The following is a 25,662-nucleotide window of genomic DNA, read 5'->3' on the forward strand; positions in this document are numbered from 1 at the left end:
GTGGTTAAGGACTGTACCGCTGCGGATTGTTCTTTTAACTGTGCCACAGTCTCTTGTAATTTATCTCCAAAAAGGTTATCACCTTTACACGGGAGATTAGCTAGCTTTGTATGAACGTCTTCCCTAATGGAGCTGGACTTCAACCAGGCTAATCTTCTTGCAGCTATGGCACTGGCGGAGACTCGAGAAGCCGTTTCAAAGCCTTCATATGTGGTACGGAGGAGGTGACGAATGCCTTCCTCTATATCCTGAACCGGGGAGAAATCTGTGATATCTGGGTTTGCTTTCATCCTTTGTATACAATCATACAGGTATTGTGCTAAATAAAATTGGTGGTGGTATATTCGTGCCCCCAACATAGAGCCCTGATATGCTCGTTTGGCGAAGTCATCAAGCGTTCTCATATCTTTAACTGGTGGAGTTGAGGAATGTAACTTATTCTTCCTAGCCTTTCCCATCGCTGACTCTACCACTAAGGAGGTATGTGGCAGTTGAGTGTTAGAATAATGAGCTGTCTGTTGCAGTTTGTACTTAATATCTATTTTCCGTGACACCGCCGGGATAGTAAACGGGGTGTCCCAGGACTTTTCAAGCAAACTGTGAAGAACCGTGTGTGGGGGTAACGCCGTCGGTTCATGAGGTGTGTCGAAGATCTTGAGAAGATCAAGAGTTTCTGCCCTTGGGTCTGGTATTTTTTGAATAGAAATATTCAACGCCTTACCCATTTTCTCCAGAAATTTTGGGTACGTCAAATCTTCCGGTGGGGAATATGGTTCGTTTTGGTCAACGTCTGGATCCGACGGGTACCCCGTAGAGGAATCCGGGGTAGGGTTGTGGAATTGAGTGTCCTGCCTATCTTTTGGTGAGAATGGCAGTTCGACAGGTTGTTCGTGAAGTGGTGTTATGTTGGAGATAATTGGGGAGTATGGTATTGTTGGATCCACGGGTGATCGGGTTACATTTTCTGATCCTTGGGAACTGATAGATCTAGGAGAAGCATTAACCATTTGTACTGGTGAATGACTCACTTCTGTTTCTGGGGAAGTAGACATTTCATATGTCTTTGTCACCGTCTCGTAGAAACCCGCTAGAGCATATGATAAGGACTTAAAGGCATCCTTTGTACTTGGAGACATGCTTTGTTTTTTCCTTTTTGAAGAATGAGAAGTGGAAATTTTTGCTTTTAAAATTTCCGATGCTGGTTGAGGTGTAAGCAGCTTATGGGAGCGGGTTTCTGTTGGTAAAGGTTTTTTCTTTTGTAAGGGTTCCTGTAACGGATTAACCTTATCACGTGGCCTGGAGTGGTAAGAGAGATTCGAAGGGTATCTCTCTGAAGAGGAGGATGAAGTAGCTCCAGAATAACGTTCCCGTTTGTCAAGGTCAGAATGTAAACATTCATTATCTGTTGAGTGGTGTGATGGTGTGTTGTTTAATCTTTTACTGAGATTGCTTAAGGTAGTTGGTGGAACAGTGGGCATTGTATGTGCCGTGTCTTGTTGTTCAATGTGGGTCATATGCTCCGCATTGCGTTGTTGTTTGTGTGTTGGATCTTTCCTTGGTACTGTAGTGCTTCGCGCCGTGTGTGGCGCTTTGCTTCGTGCCGTATGCGTCGTTTTGCTTCGCGCCGTGAGCGCCGCTTCGCTTCGAGCCGGGTGAGTCGTTTTGCTTCGCGCCGTAGGCGTCGCTTCAGTACGTGACTGATGCGCCGCCTCGCTTCGCGCCGGATGCGCTGCTTCGCTTCGTGGCTGATGCGCCGCTTCGCGGCGATCCGGGTGCGTCGCTTCGCTTCGTGTCGTATGAGCTTCGCTTCGCTTGGTTTTGTGCGTCGCGTCGCTTCGCGGCGTATGTGCTTCGTCTCGTTTGTCAGTTGAAGTTTCCGACGCAGTACGAGAATTGCTTCTTTGTACAGAAGTTTTGGCGCGTTTCGTTCCCTTATGGAGAGCCCGTCCCTGGTCTGATCGTTGTTCCGAATGATAAGACTCGTCCGAGTCTTTCTCTTGAGGGGACTTATCTTTATGAGAATGTACCGAGACATTAGTCGTTTGTCTCATAGGTACTGAGGGCCTCCGCTCCTCTTGCCACTTACGTTTAGTGGGTCTATCTGAGGCAGTGCCTTGCGATGGGGATGTAATCCCTGAACTCACTTGTGATGGAGATCTCAGGGAGTTCATTCGCTCTGCTCGGGTTCTTCTAGCTCTTGGCGACATTCTCCCACAGGAGGCACATGTAGCCATCTCGTGGTCTGCTCCGAGGCATCGGTAGCATTTGTCGTGTGTGTCCGTTATCGACATCACCTTCCCGCAGCCGCAGGGTTTAAACCCAGATGGTCTTGGTTTTTGTTTTTCTGACATTATTTTTAGACTTTGTGAGGAGGTCTTGAAGCTCCGCGTGCGTCTCCCGCGCGCGGAAAAACAGACTGAGGAGAGTCGTTGATCCAGCGCGGGAACACACGCGCAGCCTCAGAGCAAAGCTCTGACCTCACTTTAGAAGCTCCGCCTCCTGTACCTGACGGACAGATCCCATACAGCAGGGCTAATTCAGCCTGCTATCGACGGGAAAATCCCTTTTCCTAACCCGCGCTCGGCCACGTCTCCTGGGCGCCCGATGGGAGCGCTGAGGACGCACGACTTCCCCCCAGCATCAGCAGCTCGTTGGATTATTGCATTGGGGTACCCAGGAGAGGTGGCTGTGTGCGCGCGCGTTAGGAAAACCCGGCACTCGACGCCAGCACCCGCTTTTCCCCGCGCGGTTTTATTGCATTGGCCCCCACGGTGTTTTGCTGCGTGTCCTTTTTTTTTTTTATTATTATTAGGGCTCTTAGCTGCAAATTGTACAGAAATGCCAGGCAAATGCACTTCTTATGGCTCACCCGAGCTCCACATCTAGATGTCATTGCTTTTAGGGAGAACCTTCCGGGGGAAATCATTCTGGCAAGTGTGTGACTTTAATTAAAGCCGTGCCGTTTTATCTGACCAAGTCGCCGGGGCCTGTGGCTGCACGGGAAAGCGAATTTTAAGCAGCACCTTGTTTTCCTAGATTGAGGGAGATGACTGCGTCTTAGAGATGAGTGCTGGCTTGACAATGGGGGGTCAGGGAGGGCTTTGACCCCAGGTTACAGCGCTAGAATGTGACGTCCCAGTGCACCCCGCTTAGTCCGAGGCAAAAGAAGGGAAGCTGAGAGCAGCCTCGGATCGTTACTGAAAAAACTTTTTTTTTTTTTCTTTTTTAAAAGAAAGAAATTGGACAGGCATTGTAGAGGGGGCAGAAAACTGCTCTGTGCACTCAGCATGATAGCAGATCCAAGGAAGGAGTGGAATTATTTAGTGCATTGCTCTCCGTGCGTGATCTGCACATAGGGAAAAAAAAACCTGGTGCTCTGAGTGGGCAATGCCCGCGCTGTTTCTTATATTCTGGCCGATACAGTACAGTGCGCTGCAGCGGAGTGCACTGTTAACCCGCGATTGGATGCGTGTTTTCGACGCGGAGGGGGGGGGGGGTAATAGCGTGTTGAAAACGCGCGTCCACCTGCCCCCCCCCCCGAACCTAATAGCGCCCGCAACATGCAAATGCATGCTGATGGCCCTATTAGGTATTCCCGCGCGATTCAGTAAGTAAAATGACCGAGACGTTTGCTGGCCGGCAGAGGAGGCTGATGTTGGATTGAAAGAGTTTGATTATGGAATTGGTCTCTGGGATTTGACGGGGGGGGGGGGGGGGGGGGATTCTGCCAGATGTGCTAGGGTAGGATTGGTGGCCGCGTGCGAGCCACGTGCCTTTGTGACCTGTTTGTGTTATTTAACTGTGTGTTTCGGGCTTGCACATCTGTTCAGGTTTAGTTCTGAAAATGGGACGTTCACATCTGTGTGCATGGGCTAGGATACGGGGTCTTCTGGTGGACGTCCTTGAATGTTTAGGACACAATTGCCGGGCTTGTAGTATGTTACCCTCAGTAGGTGTGAGTGTGCGGGTTGGGTTGTCTGTGGTGTGTTACTTATTGCGTGTGCCTTGTCGCCCTGCCGGTGTTTCTCTGTGGGTTGGCTTTGTCTCTTACTCGGTCCATTTTTCCAAAGGGGTCCCGCCGGGTAAGTAGCGAGTTAGCCAGCTAAGACACCCCCCCCCCTCCCACCCCCCAGGGAGGGGGAATTGCGCCTCCCAGTGGTGCTGAGCACATGCTTTTCAGCCGCATTAGAAACGACCATTCCCGGGGTTGTGCTTGGGGGGGGGGGGGCAGTAAATTACGTGTCTAAAATGCTGGATTTTGAGAACTGTTTGTGCATAGCCCTGAACAAGTAAACGGTGTGCAAGGTGATGCAGGCGCCTCTGTACCTGTGAAAGCGCTAAGCGAGCTTGCAAACGGAAACGACCTGCTTAGGTTTTCTATGAAACTTTACTGCAGATAATTTGGGTCCAAAAGAACCTGCGTGCCTTGTCCCTAGCCGGCCTGCCGAACCTTGCTCTGCATGCGTGTGTGCCTGTTTCATTTTGTAGCGTGGCTGCTTCTTTCAGGTTTGTCTCGGCTTCTTGTTTCGTGCTTTATTGTTCCTTGTTTTTTTTTTTGTTTTTTTTAAGATCCAGCTGCAATTGTGAATACAAATTAAACTCATCCATCACACTAATTAGAATTACAAATAATAAATGTCAGCCTTCCCCTCCCCTAAGTATTGGGAAAACCCAGGGATGCAGGACGTTAGTGCTGGGACAGCAGATCTGTGATGGCGCTGCCTCTTATCCCCATCCTGTCCAGTCCGTTTCCATCCGAAAATCCAAATACACCGTTATCCAGCGGCTCTCACCTTTTTATCTAGATTTGATGCGTAGCTCGGTCTCCCCTGCGCAGCTGCCTTGGCTTTTTCTATCTCCCGCGGTGTCCCTTTAAGCCCGAGGCTGAACAGGTCTGCATAGGCCTCTTCCCTGCCCTGGTGGTCTTTTCCTAAAATCAGGAGGATGGGTGGGAAGTTTCTGACCAAATTACGCTGGGTAATTTTGCTGCTGTCCCCCGGTGACAGGAGGCAGGCTAATCTTAGAAGGAAGTTTTTGCTTTTCATCCCTGCTAACCCCCAGGCCACTGCTCCATTTAGCATTTTCACTGCTTTCTGTTAGGTTTTTGGGTCTCGGTAATCTTCATCAACCGGATGTCCTGTTTAGAAAGAGAGAACGTGCAGATTCTTGTGACCTCGCCGGTGGTGGGGAATGCGTGGGGCAGCCAGAAAAGGTTGGGGGGTGGACGGGGAGGACCTTGGAGACCGCTGGCCTCGCTGCTCATGGAGCGGAGGCCTTCGGGGCGTCGGTTCAGGAATGTCCTCAATTTAAAAAGTTACCCGGGACTGGATTTCATGGGGTTTTTCAGGGGTGGAGAACAAACCTCTGGGCCGGAGTTGTGTTTTGACTTTCGTATGTGGCGGGCGGGTAATGTCCGGGGGCCGTTTTGCAATTACCTGCTGTGTTTTGCTGCTCTGTGCTCTCTCTCCCCTGCGCCATTAAAAAAAAGTCCTAATATTCATTTTCTGTGTGTTTCACGGCAGAATGAAGTTGTGTTTCCTGCTTGTTTCTCTCTGGGCCTGCGGCGTGGCAGACAGCAGAGCCTCAGGTAAGGCCTGTCTCAGCTAAAGGACGTGTTTTGTTTTGTTTTTTGTAAGATTTGTCTCTGCGGGCTGCAGGGTGGCAAATCAGCACGAACAGCCTTCAGTCCTGAGCTCGTAAAGCTTCACGTGTCACGCGGGGTTGGAGATGGCCGTGGGGCAAGTGGGTGCTGCTGGGTGCCTCCGTGGGGTGGGCCTGCTTTCCCCTGGCAGCGCACTGGGCTGCGGAGAGGCGCTGCAAACTCCTAGGGATGCTTTTTTTTTTTGTAAGAGTGGAGAGATGCTAATCCCGGCGTCGGGGGCCTAACGCTGCCACACAGCCTGGCACGTGCCGAAAGAGCCAGGACCCAGCCGGCCAACTCTTTTGTGCACGGCAGGGTACAGAACGTTAGACCAGCGGAGTTAACAACTGATCAAAACGGGGGGAGAAAGAAAAGTGAGCCGGCGGTGGGGGAGATAATGGGCGCGCAGGGAGAGCTGGACGGAAGGCCCCGTGCCCGTTAGAGCGGTGCCGGCGGAGGGTGCTCGTCCCACTCGGTCCTTCGCTGCGTGAGAGCTGTCAGCCTAACAGCCGCCCCCGGCTCATCGGCCACCCTCGAAAAAAAAGGAAAATACGTAGGCGGGCAGGCCAACGTCTAGGTCAGGCCCTTAGGAAGTGTGGTGCCCACTTGCCCAGCTAGGATGTGGCCTGCGTGAGAGGGCCGGATCGCGGCACGTGACCCGTTAGTAGTGAGGAGAGCAGCCTGTGCTGGCAGCTGGGGTTTTTTTTTTATTTATTGCAGAACCGAGCTGCGCGTCGCCTCGATTGAATCTAATCAGAAAGGGGGATTATGTAAATGATTACATTAAGTTTAAAGCCGAAGCACCACGTTTAAGCTTCAGAGGAAAGGTAAATGCCAGGAAGTGCAGGGCAGAGGGGAGCCTGACAGCGCTGGAGGAGGGAGAGGACGTTTGGGGGGGGTGGGGGGGAGATTGTCTTATTATTATCTTTTTAAAGAGAGCCTTATTACACGCACCCCAAGCCTGGTGGGGAGAGGGAGCGAGTAAGGCAGGAAAAGGGAGGGCATGGAAGAAGAAAAGGGCTGTTTTAATGAGTGTGACCTTTTCCTGTCACCTCTACGGTCCAGGCCCCAACTAGGAAAGATCCCTCCCCCCCCCTTCTCTGTGCTCCACAAATAGGCCCCCTCTCCCGCCCCACAGCCTGCCTGACCAGGAGCCGCGAAGAGTTATTTACTGCTTCCTGTCGGTGCAGGTGAGGGACAGCGCAGAGCTGAGAACCTGCGGTCTGGGCGGCGCGCGAAGCTTGCTGTGTTCCCGTGAAGCCCCCCAGAAAAGAGAGCGCGCGCGCGCGGGCCTCGCCGTGGCCAGGGAGGCTACCATCGGAGCGAGACGAGGCACGGAGACCTTGGCGTGGCCCCTGTGCTAGTGCTGAAAACTCTTCCGCTGCTGCTCGCAGTGGTGGGGTAATGTCTTTCAGATCGAGGTGACCCTACACAGCTGGCTCTGATTTCTTTCTTCCCCCCCCTCCCCCATAGGTCGATCCAGTCCTGGTTTTACCTCATGACACGGTCAGATTGTAGGTTTGATCGAGTCGTCCCCCCCCCCCCCCCCTGAATTGGCTCCTTTCTGTTCCGGCGACACGGAGCCAGTTGGTGACTCCTGTTTCTAACCCGCGCTGATAATGTGCGGGGCTCTTCCTTGCACCCTTCTGGGGAGGGTGCTGTCGCTTTTTTAAAATGGCAGCCTGCTTTCTCAGTGATTTGGGCCGGTGTACTGCACCTTGGGGGTACAACCTGCCTCCTCCCGGGTCTCTCGGGAGGGGGCAGCGGAGCGGCACCTTGTTCGGCTCCACATCCAGAGTCACTTTCCGTGTAAAAACCGATTTTCTCCCTTTGACGGTGCACTGTGCTGTGTTTCGGTGGAGTTTGCCTTCAAAGACCCAGCCAGGTCAAGGGGCTTAGTTTAGAGAGAGGGCTGAATTATCCATTCTGAGTATTTAATTTCACGTTGAGGCAGAGCACCGCGTGCTTCTAGGGTTCATCACCTACCTGGCCCAGATCATCCCTCAGAGGCGGGCCCAGTTCTGGATGTGCATTTCCAGTTCTTCGGGACGGGGCGGCACCAAAAGGGAGAGAAACCTGCACTGGCTCAGCTTCTATTGGACTCTCGGAGCTTTTTTTTTTTCTTTGCTTTAGGCTCGATCCCCATACCAAGCCTTGAGTTGCAGAGTTTGTAAGCTGTGCCTGCTTAAAACCCAATGTCAGCAGTCTGATTGGATATGAGGTTTGCATCCACGCGTTGCCCCCATCTGCAGTCTTGTGATTGAATTGTATTGAGGCCTCGGGGCGGGGGGTGTGTTTTCTGCTGGTTTGTGACACCAGAGCTGCTTAGACCACAAGTGTAGCGTGGCGAGAGGAGGAGATGGTGGTGAATGCACGCTGCCCGCCTCAATTTTCTGGCTCTACAGAGCTGAGGCCTCCTCTTCTTCTTGCTGCCAGATGCCAGAACCAGAAAGGGAGGGGGGGGGTGGCGGGGGACGGGACGTAGTCAGTTAATCAGGAGGCGAGAGACAGGGCAGACAATTTGGGAGTCTCCTGAAAGATCAATTCTTTCTGCAAACTGTTGGGTTAGATGTAATAAGACACACAAGTTTTTTTTTGTTTTTTTTTAAAAGCGTGCACTGCATGCATGTACAGAACAAAGAAGTTCTGCAGGAAGTTCTGCGGGAAGCTAATGGTGCACTAATGCATCGAGAGTTAAGAGCCTGCTAACCTGAAAACGTGCGCACGAGGACACGCTTGGTGGGCATTAAACATGATTTCTGCGCTTAAACCCGGATTACAAGGCTAGGCCCAGAAACTTCGTACCTCATCTGACCAGGAGCCTACTTCCTTGTTTTCTCAATGCTGGAAACGATGCCTTGATTAACGTGGGACTTACATGGCACAGGGCTGATTTGTGAGCACATAATTTTTTTTTTTGTGCGCTAAACTCCTTGTTAAATTGAGAATAAACGGGCTGATACAGTATAGTGCACTGTGGCGGAGCGCACTCAGTAAGGGGAAATAGCGCGTCCAAAACGTGCGTCCAACCCCCCCCCCCCCCCCCGAACATAATAGCGCCCGCAACATGCAAATGCATGCTGATGGCCCTATTAGGTATTCCCGCACGATTCAGAAAGCAAAATGTGCAGCCAAGCCGCACATTTTACTTTCAGAAATTAGCGCCTACCCGAAGGTCGGCGTTAATTTCTGCTGGCACCGGGAAAGTGCACAGAAAAGCAGTAAAAACTGCTTTTCTGTGCACCCTCTGACTTAATATCATGGCGATATTAAGTCTGAGGCCCCAAAAGTTAAAAAAGGTAAAAAAATAATTAAAAAAAAATTTTTTTAAATGGGCCTGCGGCTTGCAGGTTGAAAACCGGACGCTCAATTTTGCCGGCGTCCGGTTTCCGAACCCGTGGCTGTCAGCGGGCTCAAGAACAGACGCCGGCAAAATTGAGCGTCGGCTGTCAAACCCGCTGACAGCCACCGCTCCTGTCCAAAAAGAGGCGCTAGGGACGCGCTAGTGCCCCTAGTGCCTCTTTTTACCGTGGAATCTAATTTAAATAAATTAATTTACTGTATCGCGTGCACAGGAGAGTGAGCGCTTGCCCGCTCTCCCGCGATTTTTACTGTATCGGCCCGAAGGTAAGGGTAAATGGCCCTTTAAGTATTGCTTGGCAGCGCGCTTTGCATCAGCCACCAACGAGTATTGCCCTGTTAACGATTGCCTGACGTCCTCTCGCTAGACGGGTCCAGCCACTTGGACCTGGCCTGAAGAGGCCCAGCAGAGCATTAACCACGACCCGCTTTATCTTCAGCACGTGAAAAGCAGCAGCGCTATAGTTTGGTCCCTCTCAATATCAGTCCGTTGGTGCCGTTTGTAGTTATTCTTATTCTTAGCTCTTCTTTCTTTTCTGTCATAGTGTACTTTTTATTTTGTATATTTTTCCACCTTGGAATGAAAACGGTGACACCGATTGAAAGACTCGACGTGCTCATTGACGACCCCCACCCCCCCCCACCCCCACTCGCCCCTCATTTCAAAGCCTCTTGCTGTTTCCTTCCCGTGATAATCTCCTCCTCCTCCTCCTTCCTCTCGCCACTCTGGGGTTCCACACCAACATGTTCGTTTCCAAAATGTCTGGCTTCTCCCACACGTCCCTCCGCTCCGCTGTTACTGCGCCGGCTCCTTATCAGGAACCGAGCTGTATTTAAGCTGCTCGTCTTCTCTTTTAGGTGGGCCTGTGGGTCTTCCTCCTCCTTACCTGTTTGCTTTTGTCTGCTGCTGTACCTCACCTTTGCTTTCTCCTCCGCTCTGAATCTTCCTGCTGCTCGCGCTTTCCTGCCTTCTCCCTTCAGTGGAACAAATGCCCTCCCGATGCCCCAGGCATTCTTGGCACTCTTCCTCCCAAAAAAGAAAAATCCTCTTAAGCAGGCTTATGCCGGTATCTAATCTCCTCGGTTTCCTGTCCTAGGTTCATTATCACTTTGTAACATACGGTTTTTAATTTTATTGCACGTCCCCTAAATACATAAAGAAGCCAGGCCCTCAGCTTTGAAAAATCTCCGCACACCAGTTGTTTGTGTTACGGTTTTTGAAAAAAGGAGGTCCCTAAAAGTCAGGGGGCCCCTTGCACCCAGTACAGGAGGATGCAAACTATTCCTGCGGGAAATGATGACATTTAATACAGCGGGCATTATCGGTTCGGGAAAGAACACACAACTGAGCTTTGCTAGCTAGGGCCTCCCTCTGTTACCAGTAAGACACGAAAAATCACAAAGCGGTCCTAGACGGGCAAGTGAAAGGCCTCCGTTTCCCCACTACAGCATCTCCTGTCCCCCACAAGAGCACTTTACGTTGGTGTCCGGTTTGGTTGAGGACTTCGTTTGAACTGATCTCTGGCCGCATCGAAGCCTGGGTATTTGACTCGGGGGGGGGGGGGGGGGAAACAAAGATGGCCGCGTAATAGCTTTGGACGGTTTTTTTTTTGTTAAAGTGCAATTTTTACGCACAGTTAAGTCTGCAGGGCCTCGACGCTCTAGTGAGAACAGAGGAAGTTCCCGCTTCATTTTTTTTTTTCTCCCCCGCAGTGTTGGATAAATCGTCGTGGCAGGCCAGCTCGCGGGGGGGGGCACTGCTTGCGGACTTGCTTAGTAAGACTTGACAAGGCGCGTGTCCGCCTTCCCCCCCCCCCCTTTATGTATTAAGGCTGACTCCAGGGAAGGCTGTATGACATGACGACCGGTATATATTGGGTCACGTCTTGTTGATCAGAATTCTGATTAACATGGAGACTGGAGACGCTCTTACGGCGTGCCCTGGTCACTAAACCCCCCCCCCTCCGACCTTTTACAAATGACAGTACACTTTGAATTGGGTTATTTAAAAGGGCCGCAGTTTATTCATACGTCCCAACCCGAGCCCTCGATTATTAACAATGATCCAAAGGATTCCAACAAACCCCACCCCCTCCAAATACCTCTAGCCCCCCCCACCACGCCCCCAGCGGAAGGGCTAATCATTGTCCAATGTCTCGTCTTACCTCGCCTCGTCCCAGCGAAAGTAAGCATGCGGCCTTGAGCATCGGCCCCCCTCTTGCTCATAGGTCCTTTCGTGTAGCAGCCCCCAAACTACATGAGATTCCACCCCCCCCCCCCCAAATGCCCCTTTACCGCCACAGAACATGTCCAACTTGATTGGCCATGTTTCCCCCCCCCCCCAAACTACTGGCCTTACCATATTAACAAATCACTTGCTCCAATCCTTCCTGCAAGGCGTTGTTGTACAAATCAATTCCCACATCTGAAAGATGTACATGGTCTGCACGGAAAACCTTCCAAACCCCCCCAGGACCATTGGTGTCCTACGGAAAGCGCCGCTGAAGCAATCTGCACCTTGAGATTCACTCTTTCCCCACTCGGAAACAGCTTCTCGCCTCTTTTTTATGCTTTTAGTTCGCAACGCGAAGATGCATTTTCAAGAGCGATGGCCTCCGCCCGAAGCCGAACTTATTGACTAATAATTCTATCACAAAGGTGTTGCAAATTGTCTGCCAAAGCTTGTATTTGTGTACAAGACCGAAACACATAAACCAGTGTACCTTGTTCTAAATTTCATTACCTACAAATGTCTTGAGTCAGTCATTTTTCGCTTTGTATGCTCTGTACTATCCATTACTACTTTGATTCTTCCAAAGCGTTTTTCTAAATAAGCCCCAGTAATACGAATTCCTGTTCCATCTGGGCCCTGAGGCTGGCAGTATTTTTAGATACCTGTGGCAGGGACAGGAGCGACTGGTGATGGCCTTCTGCCCCACTAGGACAGGACAGGGCCCTCGTGGAAGATTAGGTGGGGGGGCTGGGAAGGTTTCTAAGCCTCGAATGATTTATCTGGGGCCGGGGTGCGTGGAGGCCCGTGCCTAGGCCAGGCTCAGCCCCGCCACGTAGGCCCAGCTCCAGGCTGTTGGCAGCGGATGGTGGGTTCAGAGGGGCCTGGGAAAGCGGTCCAGGGAGGTGGCCATTTCCATTCAGTTTTGTTTGTTTGAATGTTTACTTTTGGTTCGGCAAATGAATCGAGGCAAAAAAAAATAATATTAAATTTAAACTAAAAAAGAAAAGAATCACATCCACCCTCCCCCACCCCCCAAAAAAAAAAAACCATTTTGGCCTCACATTCCTAAAAGTTACCTTTTTCTTTACTACTACAGGCCTGCGGTACTTTAGAAAATGACCCCCCAGAGTGCGATAACTCTCTAGTAATGGATATTTTTTCTTGAAGGCACTTCTGTCATCTAATTTGAAACAATTTTATTAGCAAAATGTTACTTGTTTGAATTGATATTGTTGGCCAAATGTTACCTTCGTTAAATGGATATCATGAAGTTTTCGGGACTTTAAATCTAGGATAAAGAAAAATAAAAAAATAAAAAAACAAACATACGGAGGTGGTGGGAGGTTAATGATCACGATGCATACATGGTGCAGGGATGCCTACGCAAACCTATGAAACCTTCCACCCACTCCAAAATCAATGTTGTTTTTTTTTAAATAAAATATAAATTTGAAGAAAGTTTTCCTATTAATTGTGCAGGCATTGAGATTACCTGTGAAATGTACAGAATATAAAGGTAAAAGTACGGCTAAAAAAATAGCTTAAATTACAGTGATAGAACAGCAGGGGCTGTTTTTTTGATGAATATGTAATTACTAGATCACTGTTTAGGTACTGTTGATATATATTTTTTGTTTTTTATCTCAGAAGTTAGCCAGCTAAATGAATATTTGGGCATATATCCGGCTAACTTATTAGGGGGCCAGAATTTAGCTGGATAGGTTAGGGGTGTTCGAGCACGTAATAAAGTTGCATTAGCTGGCTAAGTCTTGTCAGACCAAGGAGCTGTCCTAGACTTAGGTGGGTGTAGTAAGCCGGCTGTATTCAGTGCCGCGGTTTCACCATGCAATAGATCTCCAAAGTTAGCCGGATAAGTTTATTTGGCTGACTTTGCTAGCCGGACTGTGCCCGAATATGAATCTCTTAATTTTTTCCCCAAAATGTCCTTAATTTAAAAAATTAAACACAACAAAAAAAAAATTTCCTGAAAGTTTACGTCGGGACCGGACTTACTTTCGCAACGGCCCGAGGTGCAGGAAGAGAAGGGTTTCCCCCTCTGAGGATGCTGTAACTGGTCGGGGGGGGGGGGGATAGGGGATCTGTGGCGTGCGTTGGTCCCTTTCTGAAGATCACGCTCTCCTGATGATCTGACGGGACACCGGTGCTCAGTAATGAGCTGCCGAAACGGAGGAGGAGGAGGTGGTGCCCCCTTCAACCCAGTGCCCCAAGGTGGGGCATCCAGGGCCTGGCCTGGACCCTGCAGTCATGGTATCTAAATCTGCTGATTCCCTCCCCGCACCGTAGCATCCCTAGCCCCAGCTGGCCCCGGGAATGGATGACCTTGGCTGGGAGTCTAACTCGGGTCCCTCCGCAATGCACTGCCCCGGGACTAATTTTTCTCCGGTTTTCCCCCCACATTATTATTTTATATATATTTCACAGCCCAGCTTGGGAACCCTTGCCAGCTGCAGACTATCCCTCAGCATTGCCCTGTGGGCCAGGAGGAGGGGGGTCACCGCAGTAGTGTTAATTGTCTTTTACCTGGTTCTGGTTGCTCACTGGTGATTTAGATACCGAAAGGATTACCGTTGTGAAATCAGAGGCTGCCGTCCCCCCCCCCCTAACGGTGTCTCTCTGCAACTGCATGGTGCACCTCTGGCTCGGCATTTCCGACTTTTATTTGAATATGTCGCAACACCAATTTGCAGGGAGCTCTGAAAAGAAACTGAGTTGATTTAAAGAGTGAGCTGGGTGAAGTATACTCAAGTCTTGCGGCAAAGAAACCTTGAGCCAAACTAAATCCAATGTCCCGCCTCTGTTGCAGAGCATTGTGATGACTGGGGAGAAGACCTGACCAAGAAAACCCAGGTGTATAACGGGGAGCCAGCCAGGATAAAGTGTCCGCTCTTCCAGGACTTTGAGAGGTACAACTATAGTGCGGCCCATTCAGCAGGGCTCACGCTGATGTGGTACTGGACTGGCCAGGGAAGGGACCTGGAGGAACCGGTCAACATACGCCTGCCTGAGAGTAGGATCAGCAAGGAGAAGGACACCCTCTGGTTCCGGCCAGCTCTTTTAAACGACATGGGGAATTACACCTGCATGCTAAGGTACAGTGCCGCAGGGCCAGGCATTTTACTGTAGGATTGTGCATTGCACCTTCACACTAATACACTGCGCTGCAGGGCCCAGGCATTTTACTGTAGGATTGTGCATTACACCTTCACACTAACACACTGCGCTGCAGGGCCCGGGCATTTTACTGTAGAATTGTGCATTGCACCTTCACACTAATACACTGCGCTTCATTTTAACGTAGGATTGTGCATTACACCTTCACACTAATACACTGCGCTTCATTTTAACGTAGGATTGTGCATTACACCTTCACACTAATACACTGCGCTGCAGGGCCCAGGCATTTTACTGTAGGATTGTGCATTACACCTTCACACTGAGCTGCAGGGCCCGAGCATTTCACTGTAGGATTGTGCATTACACCTTCACACTAATACACCGCGCTGCAGGGCCCGGGCATTTTACTGTAGGATTGTGCATTACACCTTCACACTAATACACTGCGCTGCAGGGCCCGGGCATTTCACTGTAGGATTGTGCATTGCACCTTCACACTAATACACCGCGCTGCAGGGCCCGGGCATTTTACTGTAGGATTGTGCATTACACCTTCACACTAATACACCGTGCTGCAGGGCCCGGGCATTTTACTGTAGGATTGTGCATTATACCTTCACACTAATACACTGCGCTGCAGGGCCCGGGCATTTTACTGGAGGATTGTGCATTACACCTGCATTATAATATAGAATTATATATATTACATCTCTGTGTTAAAGCACAACAAGGTACAAAACCGTTCATATTTTTTTTGGGTCTGTATTTTTAGAATTTGGACCTAATTAGTTTTTTATTTTATTTTTAATAAAATCTTGTTTCTGGAGCAGAAAACTAATTTGCCAGTTTGTGACTTAAGAAAAATGGTTCCCTGAAGAGACTGAGCTTCCTATAATAATAAGTGCAGGCCGGGCACCATTCTCCATCGTTCTGCCAAGAAGGCATTAGGGTTTATCTCTTCAAACATAAAAGCACACTTTTTAAGAAATAGCTTCCAACATTTTCAATTCTGCCTGCTTTTAATTCAATCCAAACGAAACCCAGTGTTTTTAAAAAAAAATTAATTCTATGTTGAGGGCAAAAAGAATGAAGTAGGCATTTATCAGAGGAACGCCGGAAACCCCCCTCACAACCCTCTCATCCTCTCTGTGTCACCACCTTGGACTTTCCCTGCTCTTTTTTACACTCTTTCTGAGTTTGAGTTCTTATCAGCCGATGGGCTGACGGTGGGGGATGAGAGCCAGTGTGGTGGGGAAATGTTTGGTTATCTACAGAAAATTCTAAGAGAGATTTAAAAAAAAAAAAAAAAAGACACGTCAAGATATTTAGGAATTATAAAGCCCTGAAAACAGAAGGGCCTATTTATGTTAAAGCTTTTAATGTAAAGCGGCAGTGCCTATAACCCCACAGCTTTTGCCTTGCAAGCTGTGAAAATTAAAATTGCATGGCTGATGTTTTATCAACCCCACCTCTAGCGTTTCGTCAGCCAGCCACCCCTATGAATTGCTCTGTGGTGACACGCTGTCGATTAAACTTGCAGAATATTTTACGATGAGGGTCCTGGGTTCTGTCTTTCAGTATCTGCTGTAGTGTTCATGCTTAGAGCAGGGGGGAGAGAGAGATGTAACAGAGGAGGGAGGGGGAAGCTGGGGACAACAGGCCTCTGTGGAAGAAGGTCTCTCAGCATTGTGCTGGGCAAGGCTGGAGCAGGTTCTGATCCATCTTGCGGCTTAAGGGGGAAGGGTGGTTGTGGCTGGACAAGCAAAAGAAATGCTCTTCCTGCAGGTTTTTAAAAATGCAAGATGCATGACTAATTTGGATGTGCACCCAACCAATCCAGTTTTCAGGAAAGTCGTAATGAAATATGCGTGAGGGAGCTTCACGTACATCGGGACTTCCAGTACAGGGCTGGGAAACGCCGGTCTAGAACACGCCGATTAAATCCATCTGACGTAACGGGGTTTCTCTTTTTTTCAGGAACACCACGTATTGCCGAAAGGTGGCTGTGCCTCTGGAGGTCATTGAGAAGGACTTAAATTCTTGTGTCAGCCAACATGCAAAACTGGAAATGGTTGAGCTTCGCCTGGAGGAACAGGAAGATCTTAAGTGTCCGGATATAGAGGGGTTTTATCCCTCCACTGTAACACCAAATGTCACCTGGTACATGGTAAGAATTCAAAGAAGTAAATCCTAGTTTGCTTTCCAAAAATATTGCCATGATTCCAGAACAAATACATCTAGGCCACTGCATTTCAGCAGGGTTTTAAGAGACGTCTCTTGTTTCTTACTCCAGGCCCCAAAGTCCCCTGTGAAAGGATATCTGGCACCAGGCCATCCTTGTTGAATCCCATTTTTAAGCTCTGCTTCCAAGGCATTCTGGGATGTGTAGTCCTGTTTTCTCCTGATAGCTCACTGCGGTGTGGGAATCCGTTTTCATTAATCACCTGAATGCCCAGCGAAAGCTAGAGAGATATCGTTTTCTTTATTAAAAACTAGTAGTAAAGGACGGGGGAAATCCTAGGAAGTGCGTAATTGAGATGCATGGCAGCAGAGAGTGCATACTGAGCTCAGGGGTGCTGCGTGACAGCAGAAAGTGGATATGCAGTTCAGAGAGAGAGCAGAGCCAGGGAGAGAGGATGGAGCTTAACATCCATAGAGAGAGGGGGGGAGGATCCCCTGACTACCCCTCCCAGCAATGTCCTCATCATCCCGACTCTCCTTCTCACGTAAGCAAAATCCTACACCTCCCCTCCCTCTGTTCCTGCTGCTCTGACTGCCCGCGTAGGACCGAGATCGGCGTGTAGAAAGTGCAGGTAGTCTTTCGCTCGAATTTTCAAAGGCGGACTCTCCAGAATGCCTTTTTCTCGGGTGTATAAAAAGTGCACGGGTTTTATGCGCTCAAAGAGCTGTGAAGATATTCCTGTGAAATTCTTTCTTCATTGCGATTTGGTTTCTCTGGCAGTTCATAAACAGTCACCCTGGAGAGGGCACACTTTAGACAGTGTTTTCAAAGCAAACTCTGGCCACTTAATTTCACTTTGAGCATTTTATTTTGTTCATTTCCTTTATTAGCATTTATGTCTCGCCAATCTGCAACGCTTGAGGCGACTTACAGCAATATAAAATGATCACAATTTCAGACTCGCAGGCTAAAATCATTAAAAGTCTCTAAATAAGACATTTGTCTCGACAATTTAACGGGCCTGATTTTTTTTTTTTTCAAAAAGCATTTTTCGTGCCTGAAACCCAGTCTTGTGCACATCGGTGGGCTTTTGAAAATAACCCGGGTGTTGCAGCAGAGATTTCGTGCACGCTGGTTATGCGCACTAGAGAGGGGGCATTCCCGGGGGGGAGTTGGGGGGGTTAAAGCGAGCAGAGCTGGGGGCAGGGAAACCCTGCACAGCAGTTGGGCATGGGTAGTCTGCACGTGAATCTCCGTGCGCATATTCGCACTTGCTAACGAGCGGGGTGTAAATGTGCGTGGATGCCGTACTGCGCGCCGACTTTCAAAGCGGACCTCCTGCGCATGAAAATTCAGGCCAAAGTCTGCGGGTACAATGCAAACTTCAGTCCTGTGCAGGCGGTCAAAAAAATGACCCTCGTTGAGAGGATAATTTTAAAACACGCGTGAGCACGCCCCCGTATACACAGCGACATGGACGCGCGCTTGCATGCACACGTTTTATGTCGTGCGCGCCCAGGCGATACAAAATCCGTGGCAATTTTCCCGACAGCGTGTTGGCGTATCAAAAAAAAATGCGTGGCATGTATTTTAAACATAACTGCATACGTTTTGATGTATCCGGCTCAGTGGCACTGTGTAAGCCTTATCTGGCTAAGTAAAAGAAAAGCACTAACATAGGCGGATGAGTAAGACAGAGAGATAACTAGCATTCCCTGTACGTACCAGGATCAGTCCAGGACACCTGGGTTGTGACTCCGCACCAGTAGATGGAGACAGACTAAAACTTGTGGGCGGAGCCATATATGCCCCTGTGCCAGTCACAGCCCCTCAGTCTTACTCTGTCTCCAGTAGATGGTGCAGGTCCAGTCACAGCCCTGCCTGACCTGATTTTGGTGGTTAGTCAGTTTTGGTTTTTAGGGGCTGATTTTGTTAGGCCTGATTGTTTTTGCGAGGTATTCGTGGCAAATTGGGTTTTGTTTTTAATTTTAGTCCCGGGTGCCCTGCCTCCCGGGGGGGTTGAGAGGTCCTGAGGGGACTACCCTCCCCCGGTTGAGGCCGCTGCCAGGGTTGAGGACCCGGCTGAGCTAGTGGCAGCGTCAGGGGTGACACCGGGGAGCCCGGTTCACTCACCCTTGCAGGAAAAGGGCTCCAGAACCAAGGACAGCTGCAAGCTTTGTTAAAAAAGAAAAAAAAAAAAAAAAGGGTTTTTGTTTTCGTTGTGCGGCTCTCCGTTCCCTCGCGTCTTCGCTCCGTTTTGAGGGGGGGGCGCCGGTAGCAGGAGGGAGGTCGCCGATTTTGAATTCTTAATTTTACTTCGCATTTCGCCGCGTTTCCCGCCCATTTTTTCGTCGCGCTCGCCGGCAGGCCACGAGGGTCGGCCTGCCGGGCCTGCGGCTCGGCTCGCGCACGCTTTTCGTGGCAGGGCCTCTGCAGCTACGGTCGCACGGGCAGAGAGGGAGTGTCCGGAGCGCCTCGGGGGGCCCAGTCCAGAACCGCGCAATCGCCGCTGCGCGGGGGGGCTCGACTGATAGGCCCCAAGATGTTTGTTTTTCTCCTGCACTGTGCGCGCGCGGCGGCCATTTTAGTTCCGGCCGCGAAATCGCTCGGTTCACAACAGGGGATACAGCCCTGCCCCCCCGCGCTTTCCCCGCAGCGGGATCCGGCGGGGGGGTTCTCACGGAGGGGCCTCGTTCCCCGTTGGCTCCCGCGGATGGTTCAGATTTTTATCTTTTTTGCGCTTCTGTTGCGCGGGGTTTTTTAAATATAAGCGTATTTAGCGCTGCCGGAGGGGCGTCGCGCGGGGGGGGGCCCCCACCCGCAGGTCTGTTCCGAAGGCTAGAACACTATGGATGTTGCTGGGGGCTCTCGGGAGCCCTCGCGGGGGAAGCGTCCGCCGCGTGGCGTACCTCAGGAGTCTGAGACGGATTCTTCATCGGCAGTTGACTCAGAGTCTCCAGAGGAGTCCCTGATGGGGGCCGGGGAAGGCGGCTGCGGACGGTCCTCGGCTGCGGATGGTCCTGTCCAGCCCAGCGCGGGCAAAGGGGCACTCGCCATGGAAGGGGATGACCCCCAGGTGGTACGACTATTTTCGCAGGGAGGAACTGTACCTACTAACTCCAGCAATGCTTCAGGAACTGGCAATGGAGGCTCCGCTGGGGGGGGCCCGTCGAGACAAACATGGATCTGCCAAGAGGCAATCCTGGATCCGATGCTCTCCGAGGAAGAGGAGCATAGGTCTCTCGGGGCCGACAGTAGGATTTTCCTTTTCAATTTTCATCGACAGTTTTCCTGTTCAATGAATGGGATACGCCTTTAAGGTCGGTACGGCCATAGACAAGATTTACCCGCTACCGAAGGATGTGCTGGCACTCCTTCGCCGGCCCAAGGTGGATTCCGCAGTCTCTGCGGTGACGAAGAGGTCAGCCATTCCGGTTACGGGAGCCACGGCTCTCCGGGATATACAGGATAGGAAGCTGGACGTGTAACTCAAGAAGATTTTGAGGTGTCTGCCCTGGGTGTGCGGGCTGCTTTCTGTACCAACTTCGCTATGTGAGCGAGTCTGCGCTGGGCCCATATTCTTCAGGCGAATGCAGGTCTGTCGGCGGAAGAGGCATCACAGGCAGATAGGTTGGAGGCAGCAATAGCGTATGGGGCAGATACTCTCCACGATTTGCTGCGTACGTCCGCTAGGTCCGGGGTGGCGGCTGTTTCGGCGCGTTGCCTGCTGTGGCTGCGCAACCTGGCTGCAGATGGTTCGTTCACAGCAGCTGCCCGAAGACAGATTCAGGGCGCGCTCCGTCTGCTCGGCCAGATCCCGGTTCCGAGGGCCCAGGAAGTCGCGTCATCACAGGTCTACCGGTTCTTCTTATAGGTCGGCTTCTTCCCGTAACCATCAATGGCAGCAGTCTTTTCGGGGTACACGCTCCGATAGACAGGGTGGAGCCCCGTCAGCGAGGGGGCCTGGATACCATCGGGCCAGGGGGTCCGCAACGTGATGAAGCACGGCTACGCATTAGATTTTGTTCGTTCCCCAGCACACTAATTCCTGGTCTCGCCGTGCAAGGCTCCCGAAGCGAAGGCAGCAGTGCTAATCACCATCCGGCGCATGGAACATTTGGGAGCCATTTCCTCCGTTCCGATCAGTCCGCACGGCGAAGGACGTCACTCTATTTGCTTCATTGTTCCAAAGAACGACGGCACTTCAAGACCAATCCTGGATCTAACAGGGGTGAATAGATGCCTGCGGGTGCCTCACTTCCAAATGGAGACTATTCGGTCGGTGATCGCCTCAGTGCGTCCAGGAGGGTTCCTGGCCTCACTAGGTTCCACGGAGGTGTACCTTCACGTAGGCATTCCACCGTCTCTTCAGCGATGCCTAAGAATCAATTCACGGCTCTCCCGTTTGGGGCTCGCAACGGCGCCTCGTACTTTCACGAAGGTGATGGTCGTGGTGGTGGCGCAACTTCGCCGGGAGGATTTCTGGTTCATCCTTACCTGGACGATTGGTTGATTCGGGCGAAGTCCGAGGATCAGTGTCGACTGTCAGTGGCCAGGGGCCTACAACTCTTGCAGTCTCTAGGCTGGCTAGTCGAGTTCAACAAGAAGTCCATTGGTACCCACGCCGGTATCCACGCAGACCCTGCAATGCCTTGGAGCCGTATTCGATGAAACGGGGCAGGGCGTTCCTATCGCAGGAAGGAAGGTGCAAACTACAGGCTCAAGTGAGGCGCTTGCTGTCGCTCCGGCTACCGCGGGTCGGCGATTACTTCATGGTCCTGGGTACTATGGCCTCCACTCTCGTGTTGGTCCACTGGCCGTTTGCTCATCTACGGCCATTGCGGGCGTCCTTACCATCCCGCTGGCAGCCGGTTTCGGAAGCATTCTACCGTCCATTTCCACTCGTAGGCCGGGCGAGATCCGGCCAGTCCTGGTGGCTCGATTCCAGTCTTTTGACCTCTCCAGGGTCACTCCTATTGCCCAACCGGACAGTGGTGCCCACGGATGCCAGTCTCTCCGGATGGGGAGCAGTCTGCCTAGGGACGTCAGTTCAAGGCCTACGGTCAGCGTCTCAAGCCCGATGGGCTACCAACCGACTGGAGACCAGAGTGGTCCGTCTGGCGCTGCAATCGTTCCTACCTCTGCTGAGGGGACGGGCAGTCTGTGTTTTGTCGGACAACGCAACCGCAGTGGCCTACATCACTCGCCAAGGAGGGACGAGAAGTCCACAGGTGGCAGACGAGGCACGGCTCTTGATGGCTTGGTCGGAGCAAAATCTCACGTCCATTGCAGCTTCACATACATTGCAGCCTCTCACATCGTCGGGGTCGACAACGTCCAGGCGGATTTTCTGCCGTCATCATCTGGATCCTGGGGCATGGGAGCTGGCGGTCGAAGTTTCGCCTCATCTGCAAGACGTGGAGTATTCCCCACATGGACTGGAGGGCCACAGGCCACAATGCGAAGGCTCCGCGATTCTTCAGTCGGCGCCAAGGAAGAGGAGCAGAAGGAGTCGACGCCTTGGTGCTTCCCTGGCCGACGGATGTCCGGCTGTACGTCTTTCCTCCGTGGCCGATGTTCGGCACGATTATGCGCCGCATAGATTTGCACCCGTTCAACGTGTTCAACGTGATCATGGGGGCTCCGGCATGGTCTCACGGTCCGTGGTTCGCGGACCTTGTTCAGTTTGTCGGTGGCGGCTCCCATGCGTCCCATCCGTCTCCAGGGATTCGCGGGGCTCCTCCGTCAGGGCCCCGTCTGTTGGGACGATGAGAATCCCTTCTGTCTCGCGGCCTGGCGTTTTGAGAGGACTCGGCTAAACGGGGAAGGTTACTCTGCCGCGCTGGTGGCTATGCTGCTGAGGTTCCAGGCAGCAGTCTCCATCCTTGGCGTACGTCCGGGCCTGGGTAGTCTTTGCGGTAAGGTGCATGCAGCGGGGTGTGGATTCCACTGCCGCTTCGGTATCTGATGTTCTGGCTTCTCCAGGCTGGTCTGGCCAAAGGCTTGGCATGCAGTTCCCGGCGGGTCCGCGCTTGGTTGCTTGCGGGTCCGGATGTTTTCCCGTTTTCTCTGGGGGGCTAAGCTTCTCCGTCCGCCATTGCGTTTTCCAATTCGGTTCTTTCCACCTGGTGCTCGGCACCGTTTGCACCCTTGAAGCGCACAACTCTTCCAGATCTCTCTTTGACGACGGTATTTTGGTGACGCTTGCCTTGGCGCGGCGCTTTTCTGAGTTGCAGGCTCTCTCCTGTAGAGTACCGTTTTGTGTCTTTCTGATTCGGGGGTATTCTTGTGTCCGATCCCTACCTTTCTCCTTCAGGTCTTCGTCTTTTCATCGGCATCAGTCAGTGGGGCTGCCCGCTTTGCGGACGGGAGCTCCTCTGGTCCTCCAGCGAGGGACTTCAAGGGACTTGTTGTGCGGAGTTCCCTTCCACGCTACCGATGACAGATCTTTTGTTTTCCTTTTCGGGTCCAAAGAAAGGGGCTGCGGCATCCCGCAAGACGATTGTCTGTTGGCAAACAAGGAACCATTGGTTCGGCATACCTTGTGCGGGAGGAAAACCTATTCCTGGGGGCCTTAGGGCTCACTCGACATGGTCTCAAGCGGCGCCTTGGGCGGAATTTTCACAGGTGTCGCCTCAAGCGATTTGCAGGGCTGCTACCTGGAAGTCGTTACATACCTTCATTACACATTGCCGATCGGATGTTCGGGCTACTGATTGCGGGGGTTTTGGAGAGAGGGTACTCCGAGCGGGACTCTCTGCTTCCCACCCTCGGTAATTTAGCTCTGGTACATCCCAGGTGTCCTGGACTGATCCTGGTACGTACAGGGAAAGGAAAATTAGTTTCTTACCTGATAATTTTCGTTCCTGTAGTACCAAGGATCAGTCCAGGATCCCGCCCGCAGTGCTGCACTGTTGTAACGGAGAGTCCGCTCATTGTTGTCTTCAGTACACTGACCCCTTGTTCTTCGCTCTCTCGGTTTGGAGAGTCTGGTTCCTGTGGGGGTGTTGGAGTTATTTTCGTTTACCTGACGAGTTTGTATGGTTAGCTATGTTGTATTATGGCTTTTCTACTTTGACATTCGTATGACTGAGGGGCTGTGACTGGCACAGGGGCATATATGGCTCCGCCCACAAGTTTTAGTCTGTCTCCATCTACTGGTGCGGAGTCACAACCCAGGTGTCCTGGACTGATCCTTGGTACTACAGGAACGAAAATTATCAGGTAAGAAACTAATTTTCCTTTTGAACACGTCGGCCTTATCTTACTTATCTGGCTGTGTTGCACTTTTTAAGACATCTAGCTAAGTAAAAAAAAAAATGATCTGGATTAAGTGGCGCACATCTGCTAGGTGCGTGTATTTGTGCTCCTAATTTTAATCAGATACGCGAGGAAATGCAACTGGCACGTATTTTTCTTAGCACTTGTCGGCTTTTACACTTGTAAATGAAGACATTTAGTAATGTGCTCACGTGAATGAAATTACCAGTTAGACTGAGCAAACTGGTGGACTATTTGTTTATCTCTAGTTCGTCACACCCCCCCCCCCCCCCCGGTCCATCAGCCTGCACTCCACCCAGTTCACTCAAACCCCTCGTTCAATCAGTATTTGCCTGTAAAGAATTCTGTTCTGGTAATTAGCAGGCTTAAATATGCACAGCTCCATGCATCGCTTTTATAGTAACAACTACAGAGAGAGACCAAATTGTCTGTGCAGTCTGTCCAGCAAGCTTCTTACTGCCGCTCCGTGCAGGTTACCCCCATGTGTTCTGTTAAGGGTAGTAACTGCCGCTCCGTGCAGGTTACCCCCCCATGTGTTCTGTTAAGGATAGTAACTGCCGCTCTGTGCAGGTTACCCCCATGTGTTCTGTTAAGGGAAGTAACTGCCGCGCCATGCAGTTTACTCCCATGTGTTCTGTAAGGGTAGTAACTGCCGCGCCATGCAGGTTACCCCCATGTGTTCTGTTAAGGGAAGTAACTGCCGCTCTGTGCAAGTTACCCCCCTGTGTCTGGTAAGGGCAGTAACTGCCGCTCCTTCCAGGTTAACCCCATGTGTCTGAGGGTAGTAACTGCTGCTTTGTGCAGGTAATCCCCAAGCCTTATATTTAGGGTAGCAATATGTACAATCAAAAGCAAGCAACTGTCAATCCCATAATAAAATTACTGCTAGTAATATTTTTAGAGTGTGCGCAGCCTGCTTGATAATTCAGACAATGCTGCTTGAACGTGTTTTGCTTTTGAACTTGGCTGAAGCAGCCTGTGCTTTTTTTTTTTCCCCCCTAATATCTGCGTATCAGTACTCCGGGCCATTAACTTTGGGGGGCCCAGCGTTGGCTGTCCTCTGAATCCAATTCCACTTTTTCCTCCCCTGCCGTTTTGAAGCAGTGAGTGATGACGCAGTTGCAGCAAAGCATCAAAGGTTAATCGGTTAAGGGTAGTAATCCCCATGCCTTCGGTTAAGGGTAGTAACTGCCGTTCCATGCCAGTTACCCCCGTGCACCCTTTTCTTCATTTCCGACCTCTAAGGATCCACAGCCCTTTTGGAATTTGTTTACTGCTTTCGTTCTCGCCACCTAATTTCAGAAGGGCATTCCAGGCATCCACCACCCTTCCTGTGCATAAATATTTCCTGGTGTTTTGTTCTGAGTCGTCCCCTCCTGCAGTGTAGAAATCAACTCTTCTTGTTGGAATTTTCATCACTTACAAGGATTACATTCTTTAAGGCTGTCAGTTTACAATGGGTACCTCCTGAATGTGTCTGTAACACCACACCCCTAACCCGACCCACCTCCCAAAAACTCACTCCGAATCAAAGTGCCCCCCTTACAATGGTCCATATGTAGAGCATCAAACTGAGACTGTGAAGAGTATTTTATAACCTACGCATATAGGGCCGGATTTTAAAAGTCCTACGCGTGCCGCCGGGGCCTCTTTAAAATCTACCCATGCACGAGCATTTGTGGGTCATAGCTTTTTCCCTGAGTTTGCTGCTCTTCCCAATCACCATTTTTTTGTTTTTAATGAGCTGAATTTCTCAGCATCCTCTTCCTAGAGAAATGTAGGCCATCCTTACCCCACGTATCCTTTTACTGGTCATTCGTGGCCTCCCCT

At 51.0% G+C, this 25,662-nt stretch overlaps 1 protein-coding gene across 4 annotated transcripts in view; it reads left to right on the forward strand.

Moving 5' to 3' along the window:
- The window catches only part of IL1RAP (interleukin 1 receptor accessory protein), a 136,116-nt gene that overhangs the window by 39,465 nt on the left and 70,989 nt on the right, over positions 1–25,662 (forward strand). For 3 of the 4 annotated variants that reach the window (XM_029615978.1, XM_029615981.1, XM_029615979.1), the window contains exons 2-4: positions 5,523–5,587; positions 14,059–14,344; positions 16,347–16,536. In XM_029615978.1, the coding sequence (XP_029471838.1) occupies positions 5,524–5,587; positions 14,059–14,344; positions 16,347–16,536 (540 nt within the window). In that variant the 5' untranslated portion in view covers position 5,523. The remainder of the gene's footprint in view (positions 1–5,522; positions 5,588–14,058; positions 14,345–16,346; positions 16,537–25,662) is intronic. The other variant, XM_029615980.1, reaches the window with a different exon arrangement.

This window comes from Rhinatrema bivittatum, chromosome 9, assembly GCF_901001135.1.
Source record: "Rhinatrema bivittatum chromosome 9, aRhiBiv1.1, whole genome shotgun sequence".
Classification (NCBI taxonomy): domain Eukaryota; kingdom Metazoa; phylum Chordata; class Amphibia; order Gymnophiona; family Rhinatrematidae; genus Rhinatrema; species Rhinatrema bivittatum.